This window comes from Labeo rohita, chromosome 5 (genome assembly GCF_022985175.1).
Source record: "Labeo rohita strain BAU-BD-2019 chromosome 5, IGBB_LRoh.1.0, whole genome shotgun sequence".
In the NCBI taxonomy this organism is placed as follows: domain Eukaryota; kingdom Metazoa; phylum Chordata; class Actinopteri; order Cypriniformes; family Cyprinidae; genus Labeo; species Labeo rohita.
In genome coordinates, this window is record NC_066873.1 from 30,900,626 (window position 1) to 30,919,109 (window position 18,484).

General features: G+C 36.1%; 1 protein-coding gene across 13 annotated transcripts in view; it reads left to right on the top strand.

Moving 5' to 3' along the window:
- Window positions 1–18,443, top strand: part of arvcfb (ARVCF delta catenin family member b) — a 273,519-nt gene extending 255,076 nt beyond the window's left edge. For 8 of the 13 annotated variants that reach the window (XM_051108689.1, XM_051108691.1, XM_051108692.1 and 5 more), the window contains 9 exons: window positions 1,895–2,022; window positions 4,372–4,522; window positions 5,843–6,035; window positions 6,946–7,057; window positions 8,622–8,709; window positions 10,584–10,637; window positions 11,324–11,415; window positions 13,996–14,108; window positions 15,910–18,443. In XM_051108689.1, the coding sequence (XP_050964646.1) occupies window positions 1,895–2,022; window positions 4,372–4,522; window positions 5,843–6,035; window positions 6,946–7,057; window positions 8,622–8,709; window positions 10,584–10,637; window positions 11,324–11,415; window positions 13,996–14,097 (920 nt within the window). In that variant the 3' untranslated portion in view covers window positions 14,098–14,108; window positions 15,910–18,443. Of the gene's footprint in view, window positions 1–1,894; window positions 2,023–4,371; window positions 4,523–5,842; window positions 6,036–6,945; window positions 7,058–8,621; window positions 8,710–10,583; window positions 10,638–11,323; window positions 11,437–13,995; window positions 14,109–15,909 lie in introns of all 13 variants that reach the window. The other 5 variants (XM_051108695.1, XM_051108697.1, XM_051108694.1 and 2 more) reach the window with 5 other exon arrangements.
- Window positions 18,444–18,484: the final 41 nt, after the last annotated feature.

Sequence of the window (18,484 nt, forward strand, 5' to 3'; positions counted from 1 at the left end):
TCAGAGTCAGAATAGGAACGCATCATCTGAATAAATATACTTTCCATTGATGTATGGTTTGTTATGATATGACAATATTTGGCCAAGATACAACTATTTGAAAATCTGGAATCTGAGAATGCAAAAAAATCAAAATATAGTGAAAATTGCCTTTAAAGTTGTCCAAATGAAGTTTTTAGCGATGCATATTACTTACCAGAAATGAAGTTTTGATATATTTACAGTAGGAAATATACAAAATATCTTCATGGAACATAATCTTTACTTAATTACCTAATGATTTTTGGCATAAAAGAAAAATTGATCATTTTGACCTACACAGTGTATTGTTGGCTATTGCAACAAATATACCTGTGTGATATATGACTGGTTTTGTGGTCCAGGGTCAATTTAATTAATTTTAACCTTCAATAATATAGTAATGTAGTACCAGCTGACTCATGTATATTTTACAGCATTAGTTGAGAGGTTCTTTTTTTTCCTTGAGAAAATTTGGCATGTACTGAACCTGATATATATCAAAAATCAAATTGAATCGGAAATCGAATTGCAAGCTTGTGAATCAGAAATGAATTAAAAATGAAATTTGTGAAATTTGTGTTAAAACCCAGCCCTAAAAGGGAGAGTTCACACCAGAATGAAAATTCTCTCATTTGCTCACCATCATGTTGTTCCAAACCTGTATACCACTCAGTGGCCACTTGGAAGATTGTAAGAAGATACTTTGTAAGATGTCTCAGTGTTTCTGTTGTCCACATTATGAAATTCAGTGGCATTCAATGTTCTTTTGGATCACGGTGACTTGTATGGACAATAGCAGTTAAAACATTCTTCATAATATCTTATTTGTGTTCCACAGAAGAAATGAATTCATACAGGTTTGGAAGAATGCGAAAGAGAGTAAATGATGACAGAATTTTAATTTCTGGGTTAACATTCAAGTGTCCTTACACTGAAAACACAGAACAGAATAGAATGTATTTTAGTACAAAAATATGTATTATTACTGCACTTGGTAGAAGTGTCAAATTAGGTCGATGTGGACATAGACAAGATAAAATGCTGTAATACTTTTTTTCTTGTTCCTCCTTTTTTGTTGTTGTTGTTGTTGTTGTTGCTTATTTTGTGTAATAAACAACTGCGGTAGTGTTTTGAGTCACCACTTGATGTATAAAATCTGTTCCTAAAGCAAAACCAACTGAGAACCAACAGGAATATGCGAGAAAATTTTGTTTGGTTTGTTAGATCAGTGGATGTTGTCATGCAATTTTCAGAGCCACGGCTTATGCATGAAAATGTGGAACACACACACAAAAAGTCACATCCTGGGAGTAGCATACAGTGATTTGTATGTCCGCTGGCATCATTTAGCATTTAGGCAGTAGGAAGCTAATTATCCACTCCCTACCATCACTGTAAATGTCTCCAGCTTAACTGTATATTCTCAAAATGTCTTTGTATTTAGTGTTGGAGAAACAGACCCTGAATCAGCAAGGAGCAGCTTCTTCTTTTAGGTTGCTGACCTCAAGTCATGTTTAATGAAAGACTCCCTGATTACACTGTCTAAGATCGGGCTGCTGTTATCAAGAAACCAAGCGTCCATCAGGCTATTGGCTTTTTTGTGCAGTTTGTCTATTGAACTGCTCAATGTATCTGTGAAAGTGGAGTGTCTTTGATTTTCTGTCTCTATTTCTCTGTTGTGATAATCATGCATTTGTCCTACCCTGTTATTTTGTCCACTTTTCATTTCGCCAGGTGCATCACAACACTGAAAGGAGGAGATGCAATCAATTTTTGCCGCCCCATAGCTAATCTGTATGTGTGTCTATGGTCGACGTTGTTCACCAGTGTTTTATGTGTAATTCTGTTGTGTATCTGTCATATACGTGTGCAGGTTTTGAGTTACTGTATCAGCCGGAGGTGGTCCGACTCTACCTGTCCCTGCTTACAGAAAGCCAGAACTACAACACGCTAGAAGCAGCGGCCGGAGCTCTACAGAACCTCAGCGCTGGACAGTGGACAGTAAGTGTCTTCACAAATCATTCCTGCACTAAATAAATTTGGAAGCACCAGGAATTGGAAATTTTTATTTAGATCTGTTTAAAAAACAATTACAAGTCAGAATTATTTTCATGATATTTAATTCCATTAGAGATTCAGGATAATGAATTCTATTCTTCTGCTTACGCAAATGGACATCATAATAAAATATAGACATAAAACATACAGTAGAGTTATTGTCAGTAGTTTTATTCATTGTAGTTTTAATATAACTTTTTGTGGTATACACTACCATTCAGAAGTTTGGGGTCTGTAAGATTTTATGCTTTTGAACAAGAAGACTCTTTTATGCTCACCAAGGCTGCAGTAAAAAAAAAAAAAAACAGTAATACTTTTAAATATTTTTGTTACTTTTCAATTAAAAATAAGTTTAATATGATTTTAAATGTCATTTACACATGATACTTCAGAAATCATTATAATATGCTGATTTAGTCCTCAAGAATCATTTCTTATGTTTTATTATTTTTACATTTTATATTATTTTTGTGGAAACTGTGAAAGTCCTTACTGTCACTTTTCATCAATTTAATCCATCCTTTCTTAATAAAAGTATTAATTTCCTTTTAAAAATCTTACTGGCCCAAATCTTTTGAATGCTATTATACATAAAATAAAAGTTTTTTTTTTTTTTTTTTTTAAGAATTTATTTTAATTTTTGTCTGATTTTTTTACTATCGTGCTGTAATCTAAAAAATGTAACCCTGAACCACAAAACCAGTCTTTAGTAGCATAGGTATTTTTGTAGCAATAGCCAAAAATACATTGTATGGGTCAAAATGAACAATTTTTCTTTTGTGCCAAAAATCATGAGGATATTAAGTAAAGATCATGTTCGGTGAAGATATTTTGTAAATTTCCTGCCGTAAATATATCAAAACTTAATTTTTGCTAATAATATACATTGCTAAAAACTTCATTTGGACAACTTTGAAGGCGATTTTCACAATATTTGTATTTATTTATTTATTTATTATTTTTATTTTATTTGTTTATTTATTTATTTATTTATTTTTTGCAGCCTCAGATTCACGATTTAAGTAGTTGTATTTCAGCCAAATATTGTCCTATCCTTATAGAAAGCTTATTTATTCAGCTTTCAGATGATGTATAAATCTCAGTTTTAAAGAAATTGACCCTTATGACTAGTTTTGTGATCCAGGGTCACAAATTGTGTCTTTTTTTTTCTTAAAGAAAAACAAGCAATAGGCAATAGTTTAAGCAGTAAGCATTGCTTATTCATTCTTGCTCAAAGTGACTAAAATAATAAGTCCAGAGCTATATATATATATATATATATATATATATATGAAGTTTAAAGTCTCATCCCTAACTACGAGTGCCATCAATTTAATAATAAAAGATTAATTCAGGATTGTGTGAATTAACGAAAGACTCCATATCAAACTAAGATGGCCTGTTCAACCACCACACCACCAAACTCTGATGGCTCTCTAGAGTACATTATGCATATCCATGAAGCTTAATTTGTAATGTTTTGTTTTTGTCTGCTTGCAATGATCCTTGAACACATTCCTAGTCAATACTTAATTATTTGTATGACACGTCTGTACCACAGTGTCGTGTGGGGCTCTCTTCTCTCTTGAGGCAGAAGTCAAGAGGAAATGCGCCTAATAAACACGTCCCCCTACACCTATCGCAGGAGAAAATCCCATTAAACCGCACTGCTCTGACCCTGCTTCTTTCTCCGTGTCAGACCTGAAGTGCAGCCATGCATAAGCTCACAGCTTCTCTGTGTGGTTACACCATTTCAGACCTGAATTTCATCTCTATGCCTGGTGACACACGCGTGCTTGTGAGTCCAGAGTCCCTAGCACATCACAAACCCCTGCTGGAGGGAGACGGGCATGTCACGTCTGTGGTTTATAAGAGGATTTGAGAGCTTTTATTTATTCATTTATTCTCCTTCTGCAAATGTGTTTCTAGGCTCACTACCATCTCCTAGTGGCCATAGTGTAGTATTGCAATAACTTAATTACTATCTCAGGGGCACTGGTTGAGGAATAGAGATGTCTTGTGTCACATAAAGGTTTTGTGATTCATGGGGTTGGAGTGAAAAATGCACACAAGTCTAACGGGGAACAAATGGCTATTTATTGGATTGCCATTTCCCAGAATAGAGGAGCTTTTTCCCTGCACACATACTCAGACAGGCATATTCCTGTTCTGAAAGATTTGCAGAGCTGCATTTCTGGCTGAGCATAAGCTGACCCGACTTAATGAAATGAATGCAGTGGAAAAATGTCTGAATCTCTGGCTTAATACAGTCTGTTCCTTTCATTTCTGCAGTGGTCGAACTACATCCGGGCGACTGTGCGTAAGGAGAAAGGGCTGCCAATTCTCGTCGAGCTTTTGCGCTCAGACTCAGATAAGGTGGTGCGAGCTGTGGCCATCGCTCTGAGGAACCTGTCCATCGACCGCCGCAACAAAGACCTAATAGGCAAGAGTGGCATTTTTTGATCATTAGAATGCATAATGTTAAACACATATTTACATAATGCTTAAATAAATGTGCAATCAGAAAATTATTCCTTTATTAAAAATGTTTTGCGCAAAAAGTCAAATTTAGTAATGTAAAAGTAAAATTTTGTGATGTTTTTAAAAGAAATCTCTTCATTTATTTTATCAGTATTATTAACCATACAGTAAAAATAGTGATATTGTAAAATATTCTTACAGTTTATAATAATTGTTTTCTATTTTAAAAAATTCTAAAATGTAATTTAGTCCTGTGATGGTAAAGCTGAATTTTCAGCAGTTGTTACTTCCGTCTTTAATGTTTGCAATCCCGTTTTTCGACAGCGAATAAAAAATAAAAAAGGTAATTGTGACTTTTTATCTCGCAGTTCTGACTTTATACCTCGCAATTGTGAATTTATATCTCACAATTCTGTTAAAAAAAAGTCAGAATTGTGGGAAATAAATTCACAATTGCGAGGTATAAAGTCAGAATTGCGAGATATAAACTCACAATTTGCAAGAAAAAAAGTTTATATCTTGCAATTGCGAGTTTATATCACGCAATTCTGAGAAAAAAGTCAGAATTGCCTCTTGATATCACGCAAGTCTGCATTTCTGAGAATTGTTAGTTTATATCTTGCAATTCTGACTTTTTCTTGCAATTGTGAGTTTATATTCCGCAATTACAACTTTATAACTCACAATTGCAAGTTTCTATCTCACAATTCTTACTTTATTACTTACAATTGTGAGTTTATATCTTACAGTTCTGAGAAAAAAAGTCAGAATTGGGAAATACAAACAATTCTGAGGAAAAAAAGTCAGAATTGTAAGTTAATATATTGCAATTCTGACTTTATAACTTGCAATTGTGAGTTTATATCACACAATTCTGAGAAAAAAGACAGAATCGAGTTTATATCTAGCAATTCTGACTTTATTACGAGTTTATATGTCACAATTCTGAGATAAAAAGTCGCAATTATCTTTTTTGTTATTCAGTGGCATAAACAGGCTCCCATATTATTGTCCCATGATCCTTCAGAAATTGTTATTAAGAAATTATTTTATTATTATTATTATTAAGAATTTTTTTAATCAATATCAACATTAAATAGTTTTGCTGTTTAACATTTTTGTGGAAACCATGATGCATTTTTTCAGGATTCTTTAATGAACAGAAAGAACAACATTTATGTTTATGGTGTGGCACAATTATATTCTGCTTTAGGGGAACTGCAACTTGCTCTCCATTCTTTCAGAGCTGAATCTTTCATTCTTTTCATTTTATCGTCCTCAGGGAGTTACGCCATGAGGGACTTGGTCAGCAACTTGCCCAGTGGACAGCAACGGCCAGCCAAGAACCTGGAGGAGGACACAGTGGTGGCCATCCTCAACACCATCCATGAAATCATCACTGACAGCTCTGAGAACGCCCGCTCTCTCATTACTGCTCAAGCAATCGACAAACTAGTGGCCATCAACAGGACGAGGTAAGAGGGGAACAGAAAACAGACCAAGATTGTGGCAATGACACAGACAGCACAGACAGCTCTCTTTGATCAGAGTTGAGCTATATTCACATTGCAAGTTTCTAAAAAAATTTTTAAAAACCAGAATATTACATCAAAAAAGCTTTAACATTTTAACCTCTATTTTCATTTTTTCTTCTTTCTATGTTAGAATTGATTTATAAATCAAACTGTCTGTGGTACTTTTACTTCAACCAGCTATGATTTCCTAAGGCTCGCTTAGGTCTGTATGTAAACCCAAAACAGGTTTTTGATCTTTGTAAACATCTAATGTTAGTTTGGGTCCTCCTCAACTTGCAGAGAAAAACAGCAACAAGAGTTGCTGCTCTTTGAAGTGTCGTATTTTTATCACCACACATGTCATCTTTAATATATGCGTGTGAAAACCTGAATATTAAATGGTGTAGTGCTGTAGATATCAAAAGCAGCAGAGACCTCTGGAGAGCAAGCCATATGTTAAACAAACCTCCTCCATCCTTTCCACATGTGACCTCATTTAAAAATTCACAACGTTTATACCGTTTCTGCTTGAGCGTGATTTTACCCAAAACTAAATATTGATTGTGAGAGATTAACTTTTTAAAGAGTGCATGCTAGACTGGAGAGTGGCTACATGGCTGCTCTCTATCTCTCCCTGACTCTGGAGATGCGGCTTTGAAGTCGTAGGCTCCTGGTAATTAAGTGAGGATCACAGGAAAAGCTAATGAAGTGAAAAGAGAGAAATCTGTGGCCACAGGGGTTGGAGATTGGAGCCATAGTGACTCTGCGATGCTGGGAGGGGAACAGATGACTTTGAATTTGAGACTTATTCCACTGGGCTCTGGAATAAGTCTCACATAACTCTCTTTCCCTCCATGTTTATGCATCGCAGCCAGTCAGCAAGGGAGACCAAAGCTGCTTCCCATGTACTACAGACGGTGTGGAGCTATAAGGAGCTGAGAAACGCCCTGACCAAGGATGGCTGGAATAAAACGCACTTCCAGGTTGAGCGAAGCTTAAACACACATAAACACTCTGATTTCTCAGTTATTCCTGTACCGAATGGTAAATCTCATGAAGAAATGTCCGGGTCACACTTCACTCTAAAATGTAAAGGAAAAACAAAGAAATTAAGAAGAAAAAATATTTGGATAATAAAAAAGGAACCTTATTGAACTATTACTTTCATGACAATTCTCACACCAAAAAACAAAAATTTCATTCTCATTACTGTAATGCATTCTGATCTGGGCACAGTGATATTTATACAAGAGAGATACAATCATATAAAAATGATATAAACATACATTAAAATTCTTTATTCTAAAATAAATATTCAGGGCAACAAATGCCCGTTTCTTCTGCCGTGTTGTATACTTCATATATATTGTGTTTTACAAATGTACTTAAAGGAGTAGTTCACTTCCAGAACAAAAATTTACAGATAATGTACTCTCCCCCTTGTCATTGAAGATGTTTATGTATTTCTTTCTTCAGTCGTAAAGAAATTGTTTTTTGAGGAAAACATTTCAGGATTTCTCTCCATATAATGGACTTCTATGGTGCCCACGAGTTTGAACTTCCAAAATGCAGTTTAAATGCAGATTCAAAAGGCTCTAAACAATCCCAGCTGAAGAAGAAGGGTCTTATCTAGTAAAACAATCTGTTATTTTCAAAAGAAATGTACAATTTATATACTTTTGAACCTTAAACACTCGTCTTGTCTAGCTCTGCTTGAACTCGTCCAACTTCAAAATCGTTCTACATTGCTGTTTTACATTTTTTTTGTAAAGGGCATTTGACGTTCTTTGCATGTGCACTTTGTAACACAGGGTCGGTACTTCTGCCGTGACGTAGGACAATTTTTTTTTTTTTTTTTTAAAGTTGGGTGAAAAAATTAGATTTTTGACCTACCCTAACTGGCTTGAACCAAAATATACAGAGATCATGCAGAGCTAGACAAGACAAGCATTTGAGGTAAAAAAAAAAAAATATATATATATATATATATATATAAATTGTCAATTTGTTTAGAAAACGACTTATCGTTTCACTCGATAAGACCCTTCTTCCTTGGCTGGGATCATTTAGAGCCCATCAAAACTGCATTTTGGAAGATCAAACTCATGGGCACCATAGAAGTCCATTATATGGATAAAAATCATACATTTTCCTAACATCATAATTTCTTTATGACTGAAGAAGGAGAGACATGAACATCTTGGATGACAAGGGGGTCAGTAGGGGGTGATCTGTATATTCTTGTTCTGGAAGTGAACTACTCCTTTAAATTCTATTATAACAATCTGCTAATTTCAAATGTCTCATATATTTGTCACATCACAGTATTTCTTGTTGAATAAGAATGAGATCAAATGTGTGACATTTCCAGCAAGATTATTTCAGAATGCAAGGTTTTCGTAAAAAAGTGAAACATGATTGAAACATTTCTGTGAGATTTTGCATCCCTTACTGTACATATTTTTGTTCAAATCCAAGTGTTTTTTTGTGATGGTTTTGTCACTCTGACCTGTGTTTCTGAAACATTCTCCTCTTGATCCTTTTTAGCCGATAGCAACTGGCACTCCCAAAGGATCCAAGAGTTGCAAGCCTGGCTACGATGATACTACACTCCCCTTGATGGAGAAGAACCAAGGTTAGCGTAAGACCCCGAACAGAGAGACTTTACACACCCTGATAGCAGCAAATCTGGGTGCTCAGGGGAGTTGTGGGGGTTCAGGTGCACCTGAGCGAGCATATCTTCTGAACTCTACTGCTTTCTGTGTTTTAACACAAGGCAGAATGCTTGATCTCTCACCCCTGCTGCTCAGCCGGTGTGTGCAGCTGCCACATCTCTTGTGCTTTAATCGGTCATTTGAGCGGTTCATATGATACAGAATGATTTATGAGGATCAGACAGCAGATTAATGGGCCTCAGTGTAGGAGCTCATTATTCATTCACTCTCAAGTAAAATGATGGTAAATTACTGCAGTGCTGCAATAAAAAGCACCATCCGTCCACCCAGGGCACATCTCATTGAGAGAGGAGATAGCATGACAGCTTTGGCTTTTTTCTGGTTTTATGCATGGATGCTCATGACAGTGATACATATGATCACTTCCATCAGTCCCATGCCATTCCCTGCTTGCCTTACTGTGGAGAATAAAGCACAACAGTGACCACCCACCTTTTCAGAAGCCTTTGTTTTGGAGGAAGAAGTTCACTTCTAGAATGAAAATTTCCTGATAATTTACTCACCTCCCATGTCATCCAAGATGTTCTTGTCTTTCTTTCCTCAGTCGAAAGGAAATTAAGGTTTTTGAAGAAAAGCTTTATAAGGCTATATACGATCCCAGCTGAGAAATAAGGGTCTTATCTAGCCAAACGATTGGTCATCTTTAAAGAAAAACACAAATTTCTATACTTTTTAACCACAAATTCTGAAACACAGACGAAGAACTACCCACATGTGACTTTTCCAACATGATTATGTAATGTGTGAAGACACGCATGCACATTGCAGAGCTAGTGCAAAATGAGCATTTGTGGTTAAAAAGTATATAAATTTAAATTTGTTTTTTTAAGAAAATGACTGATTGTTTCACTAGATAAGACTTATTCCTCAGTTGGGATTGTGTAGAGTCCTTTGAAGCTGCATTGAAACTGCATTTTGGACTTTCAACCTGCTGATCCCTATTGAAGTCCACTATATGGAGAAAAATCCTGGAATGTTTTCCTCAAAAACCTTAATTTCTTTGCGCCTGAGGAAAGAAAGACATGAACATTTTGGATGACATGGGGGTGAGTAAATTACAATGAAATTTTCATTCTGGAAGTGTACTGCTCCTTAAAATATTTAAATATGCATTACTGTTCAAAAATTAATGGACGGGTAATGTTTTGTGTTTTTGAATGTCTCTTATGCTTATCAAGACTGCATTTATTTAATCTAAAATTCAGTAAAATTCTATATTGCATGTAAAAAATACAGTATTTAAATTTATATACAGTTTTTTCAAAAGGCTGTGTTTATATGTTAAAAACAGTAATATTGTGAAATATTATTACAATTTAAAAGAACAGTTTTCTACTTAATATATTTTAAAATGCGAAGCTGAATTTTTGGTAGCCATTCCTCCAGTCTTCAGTGTTGCACGTTCCTTCAGAAATCATTCTAATATGCTGATTTGGTGTGCAAGAAACATTTCTTATTATTATCATACTGAACCCAAACTTTTGAACTATAGTGTATACTAATATATGAATTGACCGAGTCTAATATGGTTGATTTAATTGTCATTCCTGTGCTTCATGGCTGTGGGCGGTTACTGTTGAGTCAGATTGCCGCTGTTCTCACTGTGTCTTCTCTAATTGGTGTCTCTCGCTTCAGAATTGTGGATATTTTCACAGAGAATTATGTATTGAAACTATTTTTTCAACATTTTGAGATTTTATACTTAAATTGACATTCTAAAAGTGAACTTGGGTATTAGTGGTGTGAAAAACCCAGCCTATAAAATGCTTTGCAGGCAACAGAGGGTGTAGCGGTGGGGATATGATACCTATGGACGAACTCGGTCCAGGTAAGACAATGTCGGCATGCCCTTGAGAAGAAAAACAAAACAAAACTACAGACTAATGTGGTTTTGTGAAAATACAAAACCATAATCCCTCTAATTCCATTCCCCCTAAAATCTCTTCCAAACAATGTTGTGTTTAGTTTTAAAAGTAATTTAATTCTAACCACATTTCTTTTTCCCTGAAGAGTTTCATTCCAATGCTGTCTGCAATACCCCTCTTTTAATAAGATGTTTGTAGTGTTGTTGTGTTTGGTGTGTTTTGGGCCAATGAAAATTTGAACAGAAGCTCTATTGCTTGTTCACTACAGAGTAGCACCTCTTCATTATGGCGCCGTCTCTCTGATCTTCTCCACTGAAGCAGCATCCTCTCCGAGTCTGACTGACAATAATTGGACGGAGGCTGAAGATGGGATGCTGCTTGAGCGGGTCGAAGGAAGTGATGAAATGCGGTGCCAGTGGGGGACGGCTCATACATGGCCTGCACACACACAAACACAAAACCCGCACAGTAATCACACACATCACACGCTCAGCTGCGAGCACGCGAACATCTGTGAACGCAGCACGTACGGGTTGCTCCCAGCTGAAGGTTGAGGGATCTGTCGCTGCTTGTTTGAAGAGCCATGCTGAGGGTGCTGACACACCGATCATGATAACAAAGCTCTTCTGCTTTCTTTCCCTCTCATTAGATGGCTATTCCACGATTGACCAGAGAGACAAAGACTCCAAGTACAAAAGCAGCGACGGCTCGTCGGATCTGCAGGAGCGGGAGCCGTTAAAGGTCAGAGCCGAAGTGTCAGAAGTGAGACACGTTTCTACATCTGTTTAATCTGAGAAGGCACTCTGCGTGACAATGCTGTCTGTAGTAGTGTGGTAATATCCTCTCTGTCTCATTAGCTGCTTCAGGCACCAACACTGCAATTTTTGCAGAGGAAAGAGAAATTATATATTAACAGTGAATTTGTGTTGGAGCCACGTGAAGCGGTTAGCTGCAAAACCTAGTGAGTTGTCTAATTAGTGGAAGGCTGCAGAACAGTGCTGCCAGATATGCAGAACAATAAGCATTCTGGTCTGACTCAAAATAAGCGATCTGATTCACCAAAAAAGTGGTTTTCATGCATCTGAAATGTGACCCATGTCTCCCCATATTTATAAACAGCCTAATAAAAAAACAATCCTAAAGCTGTTTACAATAGTGCCCCCAGTATGATAGCAGTTAGAAATAACAGGTACTGTAGCAATATTATGCTGCCTTGTAAAATTTTTATCCAAGATTGTAGACACAGTTAAGAAAATGTTGATTTATTCAGTACTGAAAAGCGTCAATAAAAATGTTCCACCCATATAAATGATAAAAAATTATTGATTAAAGAAAAGTTCAAACATACTTAATATGGACAGATATGGATATCTTTAATATACATATATAGACAGTGTGATCTGAAGTCATATATATGAGCAATATTACACGAGTAGCACTGCAAGTGCTGTAGGTAATCATATATAGCCATATTGCACAGCTACAAGTGTGATATTGCGTATACAACAGTTCAACAACACGAGTGTGTAAATACATAAGAAAAAACAATGGAGTGGCTTTAAAAATCCTCTTTAGTGCAGAACAGCTTACTTCCGCCATGGGTTCAAATCTCAAGTTGACACTTTAACAGCTGAGCCCAAGCCATCATTAATAATTAAAAAAAGGTCACTTTAGAATTAGTAACGAAGGAACATTGAGTTGCTTCATTGAAAACTTACTGTATTAAAAACCTGTGATTACCTGCATCTAATGCATTTTATCATATCATATTCACAATAAAACATTAGTTTGAATGTCCGCTGAGGAAAGTGATATCTTTGTTGTACTATCCTAAGGTCATCTGTTAAGGGTGATTTCCGATGACAATGCATTTGTTGGCTCCGTCTTACAAAGTGTTGTTGATAGTAAAAAAAAAACTTCCTTGTTTACAACCGTGTTTCAGGATCTTTTAAAGTTGTTACTGCAGATTCAAAAGTACAGTCAAAAGTACAAAGGCACCGCTCTGATATACTGCATTAAATTTTGCCCTCAGCCTAAACTACTTGCTCTGAATGAGACCAAAGACTGCCCGTTAGATTTACCCAAAATTAATGATATCTCATGTTTAACCACTATAGAGACATCAGAGCTAGCAGCAAATTTCAGAAGATCTGGCTGAGGTAATGCTGCTCTCGACGGGTTCATGAGCACTGAACGCCTGCTGACGCCCTGGAGCTCACATTTAAGAAAACTTCTAGGCAAATTTTCCAATAGACGCTATCTTTATTAACAGATCACATACTTGAAGTCTAAACAAGGACATTCTCGCCTTAAAAACTCTTTGGGCGCTGTGATAAATACCGCAGACGGAGTGATACAAACTAGAATATCGCACTCCTCTCAGCCAATCAGATTCGAGGACCTGAAAGAACTGTTGTATATGTGTGTGTGTGTTGACTGTCTATATCTATACATGTATATTTAAGATATCCACATCTGTCCATATTAAGTATATTTAAACTTGACTTCCCCTCATACAGTCTGTTGTTAGTCCCATTTTGTGTTTAAATTGATAATTAAACATCAGCTTTGTAATTGTAAAGTCATTAATGTAGAGATGATTAAAAAACTGGCTGGTGCTGCTGTTTTCCCCCTCTGACTGGCATCTGTAGGAGAGGTCGACTTGCATATCAAGTGCCTCTGCAATAGTAGATTGAGTTCTTTTACTCCCTCTTGACTTTATATAGAGTCATCTCATATTATGAGTGTTATCAGAGCCCAGTGTGAGAGTGATTTACTTTACTCTGTCTGCTTTTGAAAGAGGCCACACTGTGCTCATAGATGAGCGTGTTCATGGACACTCTGCATTATTGAGGACTACTTTTCTGTACCATCTGTAGTCCGTCTCAGCATTGTGACAGGGCTTTGTATCTCAACAGCTGCCTGCCATATTTCTTTGTTAGGCTTTCCAAGCGCTTTAATAGATGTCATGACGAATTCGGATATCTGTCGTTGAGACTGTCAGAACGTCAACTGAACAAACAGATTCATTCTTTTCTATCGTAACAATATTTGGCAGACATTAAGGGCTTATTTCCCTACCAATACAATGAAGTTGCTCCCTCTAGAGGTCCTCGTTGGCACAAGACGCTTGTGTACCTTAATATCACCCTGATCAAAATTTTCGGAATGGATCTTTGTTCAGTTCTGCATGCATTCTCTTCTATCATAACTGTTTATTTTCCCCTTGAGCTTTCCCTGTTGCAAGAACTAACTCTGGCCTTTCTCTGTGTGTTTAAACTGTTGGTTTTGCTGATTTGAACCCCTCTCCCATTGCTGCAGAATGACACAAATAGGAAACACTATATCAGGAGCAACAGGCCAACTGTCAGTCTGGTGGATGCTTGTGATGTTAAACCTCAGCCTGTTGACTCCTGGGTCTAAATGCATGCATGGTAGGTTTTATGTGATTGATTTGAATGTTTTATAGTAGTGGTTTTGTTCTCACCCATCCTGTTTATCAAATAACACGCACCCTTATCATTTGCTCTGTCTAACCCAGAGAAGTGTGTTGTCTGAATTGGACACTAATCTGACAAGCGCATGTTTAAATCTTCAAATATCATTTTCTTTATAAGGATTGTGATTCAGAATAGCGGTAATGATAGGATTAAACAGATTTCTTTAAAAAATGGAGCATGATTAAGCATCTATATTACATGTATTCTACCGTTCAAAAGTTTGGTGTAGTTTTTTTTAAAAAAGGCTGTTTGATCAAAAAACAGAAGTATTTTAAAATTTTAATAGTTTAGCTTTGTGATGCAAAGCTACATTTTTAGCAGCCATTACTTCAGTCTTCAGGGTCACATGATCCTTCAGAAATCATTCTAATATGCTGATTTGGTGCATAAGAAACATTTATTATCAAAGTTAAAAACAGCTGTGCTGCTTCATATTTTTTGTGGAAACCATGATGCATTTTTCAGAATTCTTTGGTGAATAGAAAGAATTGCATTTCTTTTAAATAGTAAACATTTACAATATTTTAACTTTCTTTAGGGTCACTTTGGATCAATTTAATGTGTCCTTGGTGATTTTTTTGCTGAAAGTATTAATTGCTTTAAAATAAAACCTCACCCCAAACCTCTGAATGGTTTTCACTGTGGAAAGTGGACTAAAATGAGCAATCTACACTGTGTCATATGTGTTCTCATAGGCAGTGCTGACTTCTCTGGGTTTGCATCACCATCGTCTGTTTATTTTCACTCTCATGCTTGCCAAATATCTGCTCATCATCCTTGCTTTCTTCATCCCATACTGTATCTGTCTGGCAGAAAATCATCACCAGTTGAATTCTAGTTCTTGAAACATGTAGAATAGGATCATGTCCAGAGGTTCTTATCAGTTTGTCACTCATCAAAACAAATTTGGTTGAAGACTAAAGTTTTATTTTAACATAATATTGTATTTGATTTTCCAAGTTTGGCTATATTGTTCATAGAGAAAACATGCCATTAGTTTCAACATCCTAAAAATCATCCATCATTTAATTAACATGCTCACTTTCATTTGGCAGACATTATCTTGTGGATGTCTATAAATGTAATCTTGTATTTGTTTGTGAACGTAAAAGAAATATCTCTCATTATTAAAGGCATAGTTCACCTAAAAATGAAAATTCTGTCTTTAGTTACTCACCCTCATGTCGTTCCAAACCTGTAAGACCTTTGTTCGTCTTCGAAACACAAATGGATGAAATCAGAGAGCTTTCTGACCCTGCATAGACAGCAGTGTAACTGAAATGTTCCCAGGCCCAGAAACGTAGTAAGGACACCGGTAAAGTAATGACTTTATTCAACAATTCTTCTCCTTTAAGTCAGGTCCTCTGCCATTATTGAGAGTACCACAACTTGAAGAAGATTTGTTGATTAAAATCATTATTTTTGTTTTCTCTGGACACAAAAAAATTCTCGTAGCTTCGTAATATTACAGTTGAACCACTGATGTCACATGGACTATTTGACTGATGTCCTTACTACGTTTCCGGGCCTGGAAACATTTAAGTTGCTGTCTAGCTCTCGGATTTCATCATAAATACCTTAATTTGTGCTCTGAAGATGAACGAAGGTCTCACGGGGTTGGAATGAGATAAGGGTGAGTAATTATTGACAGAATTTTTTATTCTTGGATGAATTATCCCTTTAAGTCTGATAATGTTGTCTGATGTCTGTGGCTTTCCCGCCCTCTCCGCTGCAGGCTTAGCTAGCATCAACGCCACATCTTACCACACAAGGATTTCACAAGTCACCACTGCCATTAATCGCAGAGCTCACCGTGATGTGGACTCATCTGAAGACTTTTGCCTAAAAGAGCGAGAGAAAAACAAACTTTCATTCAACAGCCAATATTTGGAGATTTCTCAACAAGTGAAAAAGAAAAAAAATTACCACTTCTCATATGTACATTCCCACTGGACATAGTGTACCCAGAACTGAAGATTTGCTGTCACGGAGCCGGAATGATGGATTGATTTGAGTGTACAGGAAGTGCTGTCATGGACGTGGACGTGTATTGGAAGGAATTGGATGGAGGGGTAAAAGGAAATAAGAAAAAACTATTTTTATGTCAAAACAAAAAAATATAATTTTTGCCTATATTATTTTTGTTGTACGTTTCTGCCTGATTACTGTTTGTTTTGTGGATTTGCTTTCCCCAGAAGTGCAGTGAATTGTGAATTTTTTTTTTTTTTTTCCATTTTGTAGAGTTTTAATGAAAGTTTGGGTTTTCTAAAATAGTTGAGGACACTTGTGAAAGGAGGAAAAAACGTTTTTTTTTGTTGTTGATGTTCATAACAGTGGTGTGGGGGCACATACAAAGTCTGGGGCGGGAGGGTCTATATTGAAATGCACGCTTTCGCAATTTCTGTGTGCTGGCTTTATAAAGCAACTTTAAAGACATATTATCACTGTGTTTGTTTCTTCTCACTGAGAACTGTTGTTCAAAAGCAGGGATCCACCCTGCACAGTGACATCTGCTCATAGCGGAGCTGAAAGGAGGAGAGCTGCTGTGCTTTCAGCTGGATTTGGTCTGCTGATCCTGTATTCCCCTTGACATGTCAAGCTGCAGAGGCATGCTGGGTAACACTGGCACTTACCAGCTATTGCTTTGTTTTATTTAATAAGGGGTAATGAGGAAAAAAAAATCTATTTGTTAATATGTAGATTGCGGAATGAGGGATAGTAGGAGGATTCACTTGCTCCTGTTGTCATAAAAGTAGATTTTAAAAGCATTTTATATTTTTGTTGTTTTGTAAATGTATATTAGGTTACAAAGTTCAAAAAAGAGGGCAAAAGAGGTCACAGTCGTCTTTATAACATTGATAGATGTGAATCCATAACAGTTTGTTCAGAGCACATTAAGTATTCCGTACATAAAGCATGGCCATGTTTGTATAAAAATTATTAATAATATAATAAACAGATCATTGCTTTAGTTAAATGTGTATCAAAGGCTGTAGAGTCATTCTCATTGTCTATTTATATTTTATATTTTTTTTACATCTTGTTTCGCTGAATGGAAGCATTTATTTTCAGTGTTCTATTTTTAAACGGAAAACATGATCTGATTGGCAAAATTTAAGGAAAGACCCAGAAGAGGAATCAGGGATAGATACTTACTTTAATTTCAAGTAACTGTTGAGTAAAACAAAAAATCGTGACAAATTTGTACTGTTTTCATTCATTTAATTTTATGTAACTGCAATTTGGATATTACATTGTGGATGCTCAAATGTTCCCACTGTCAATGTAAAGAAATCCTTGATTATACATAGAATTTCTTATTCATAACCACATAGAAATGGACAAATGCTGACATACCGGCAAATTATTTTGCGTTTATTCCAGACGGTTTCCTCATAATGCGTAATATGCAGCGCACACCTGCTTTATCATCTGATTTCTGTCATGTGACTCTATATCTAACTCTCTATAGCAAGGTTTTATTTCTTAGTGTTTTAACAGAGATTCCTAATAACAAAATAACAGTGTAATAATTTAATTTTCAAAGAGGAAATGTTGTGTACGTCCACATCGAGATCTTTAGCCTTGTGTATTCATTATTAATATTTGACTGTCTGTTCCTGACTGCCTTTTTGCAGAATACAACCAAAGGATTTTGGTACCGCGTAGTACAAGAGGTTCCCAGAGTGTGAATTTGCATCAGATTGTATATTTATAGAAAAACGGATGTTGAAATGGATTCAAGAGAAACCTACCTTTGTAGATATCACAAATTCAAAGCATCAAAACTCCGTACGTGTACGACTTGGTAGCAAATGTGTTTGTAACTATCATGTGCCTTAACCTTTTTCCATGTTAGATGAAAATAAGTGTGTTTTATATGTTTTACTGGTCTCTAACTGCTCTTTCTCTCTCTCTATCTCCGTCTCTTTCTCTCTCTGTCTCTTTGACATACAAACACAAACACGCCTCCTCTCTCTCTGGCTCCTCCCACTTTCACTCACTCTGTGTTCTCAATGTAGTCTAGACTGGTGGTGGGTTTTGCCTTGTATTACATTGTATTATAAACTTTTAAAAGATAGACACATTAAAAGGGTTTGATTATATAGTTGTTAATGCTTTCCTAGCGCTCAAGAACAATGCCACAGTGACCGAATGTATTGTTAATTTTACTAATACCCAGAAGAGAGAATTGCTCTTGTTAAAGAAAAATACAGGTTTGTAGAGTATCACTTTGGTGTGTTTTCAATAAACCATGCCTGAAAAGAGCACATTGTGTCTGTTTCTTTTCATTACCCCTATCTTGGAAA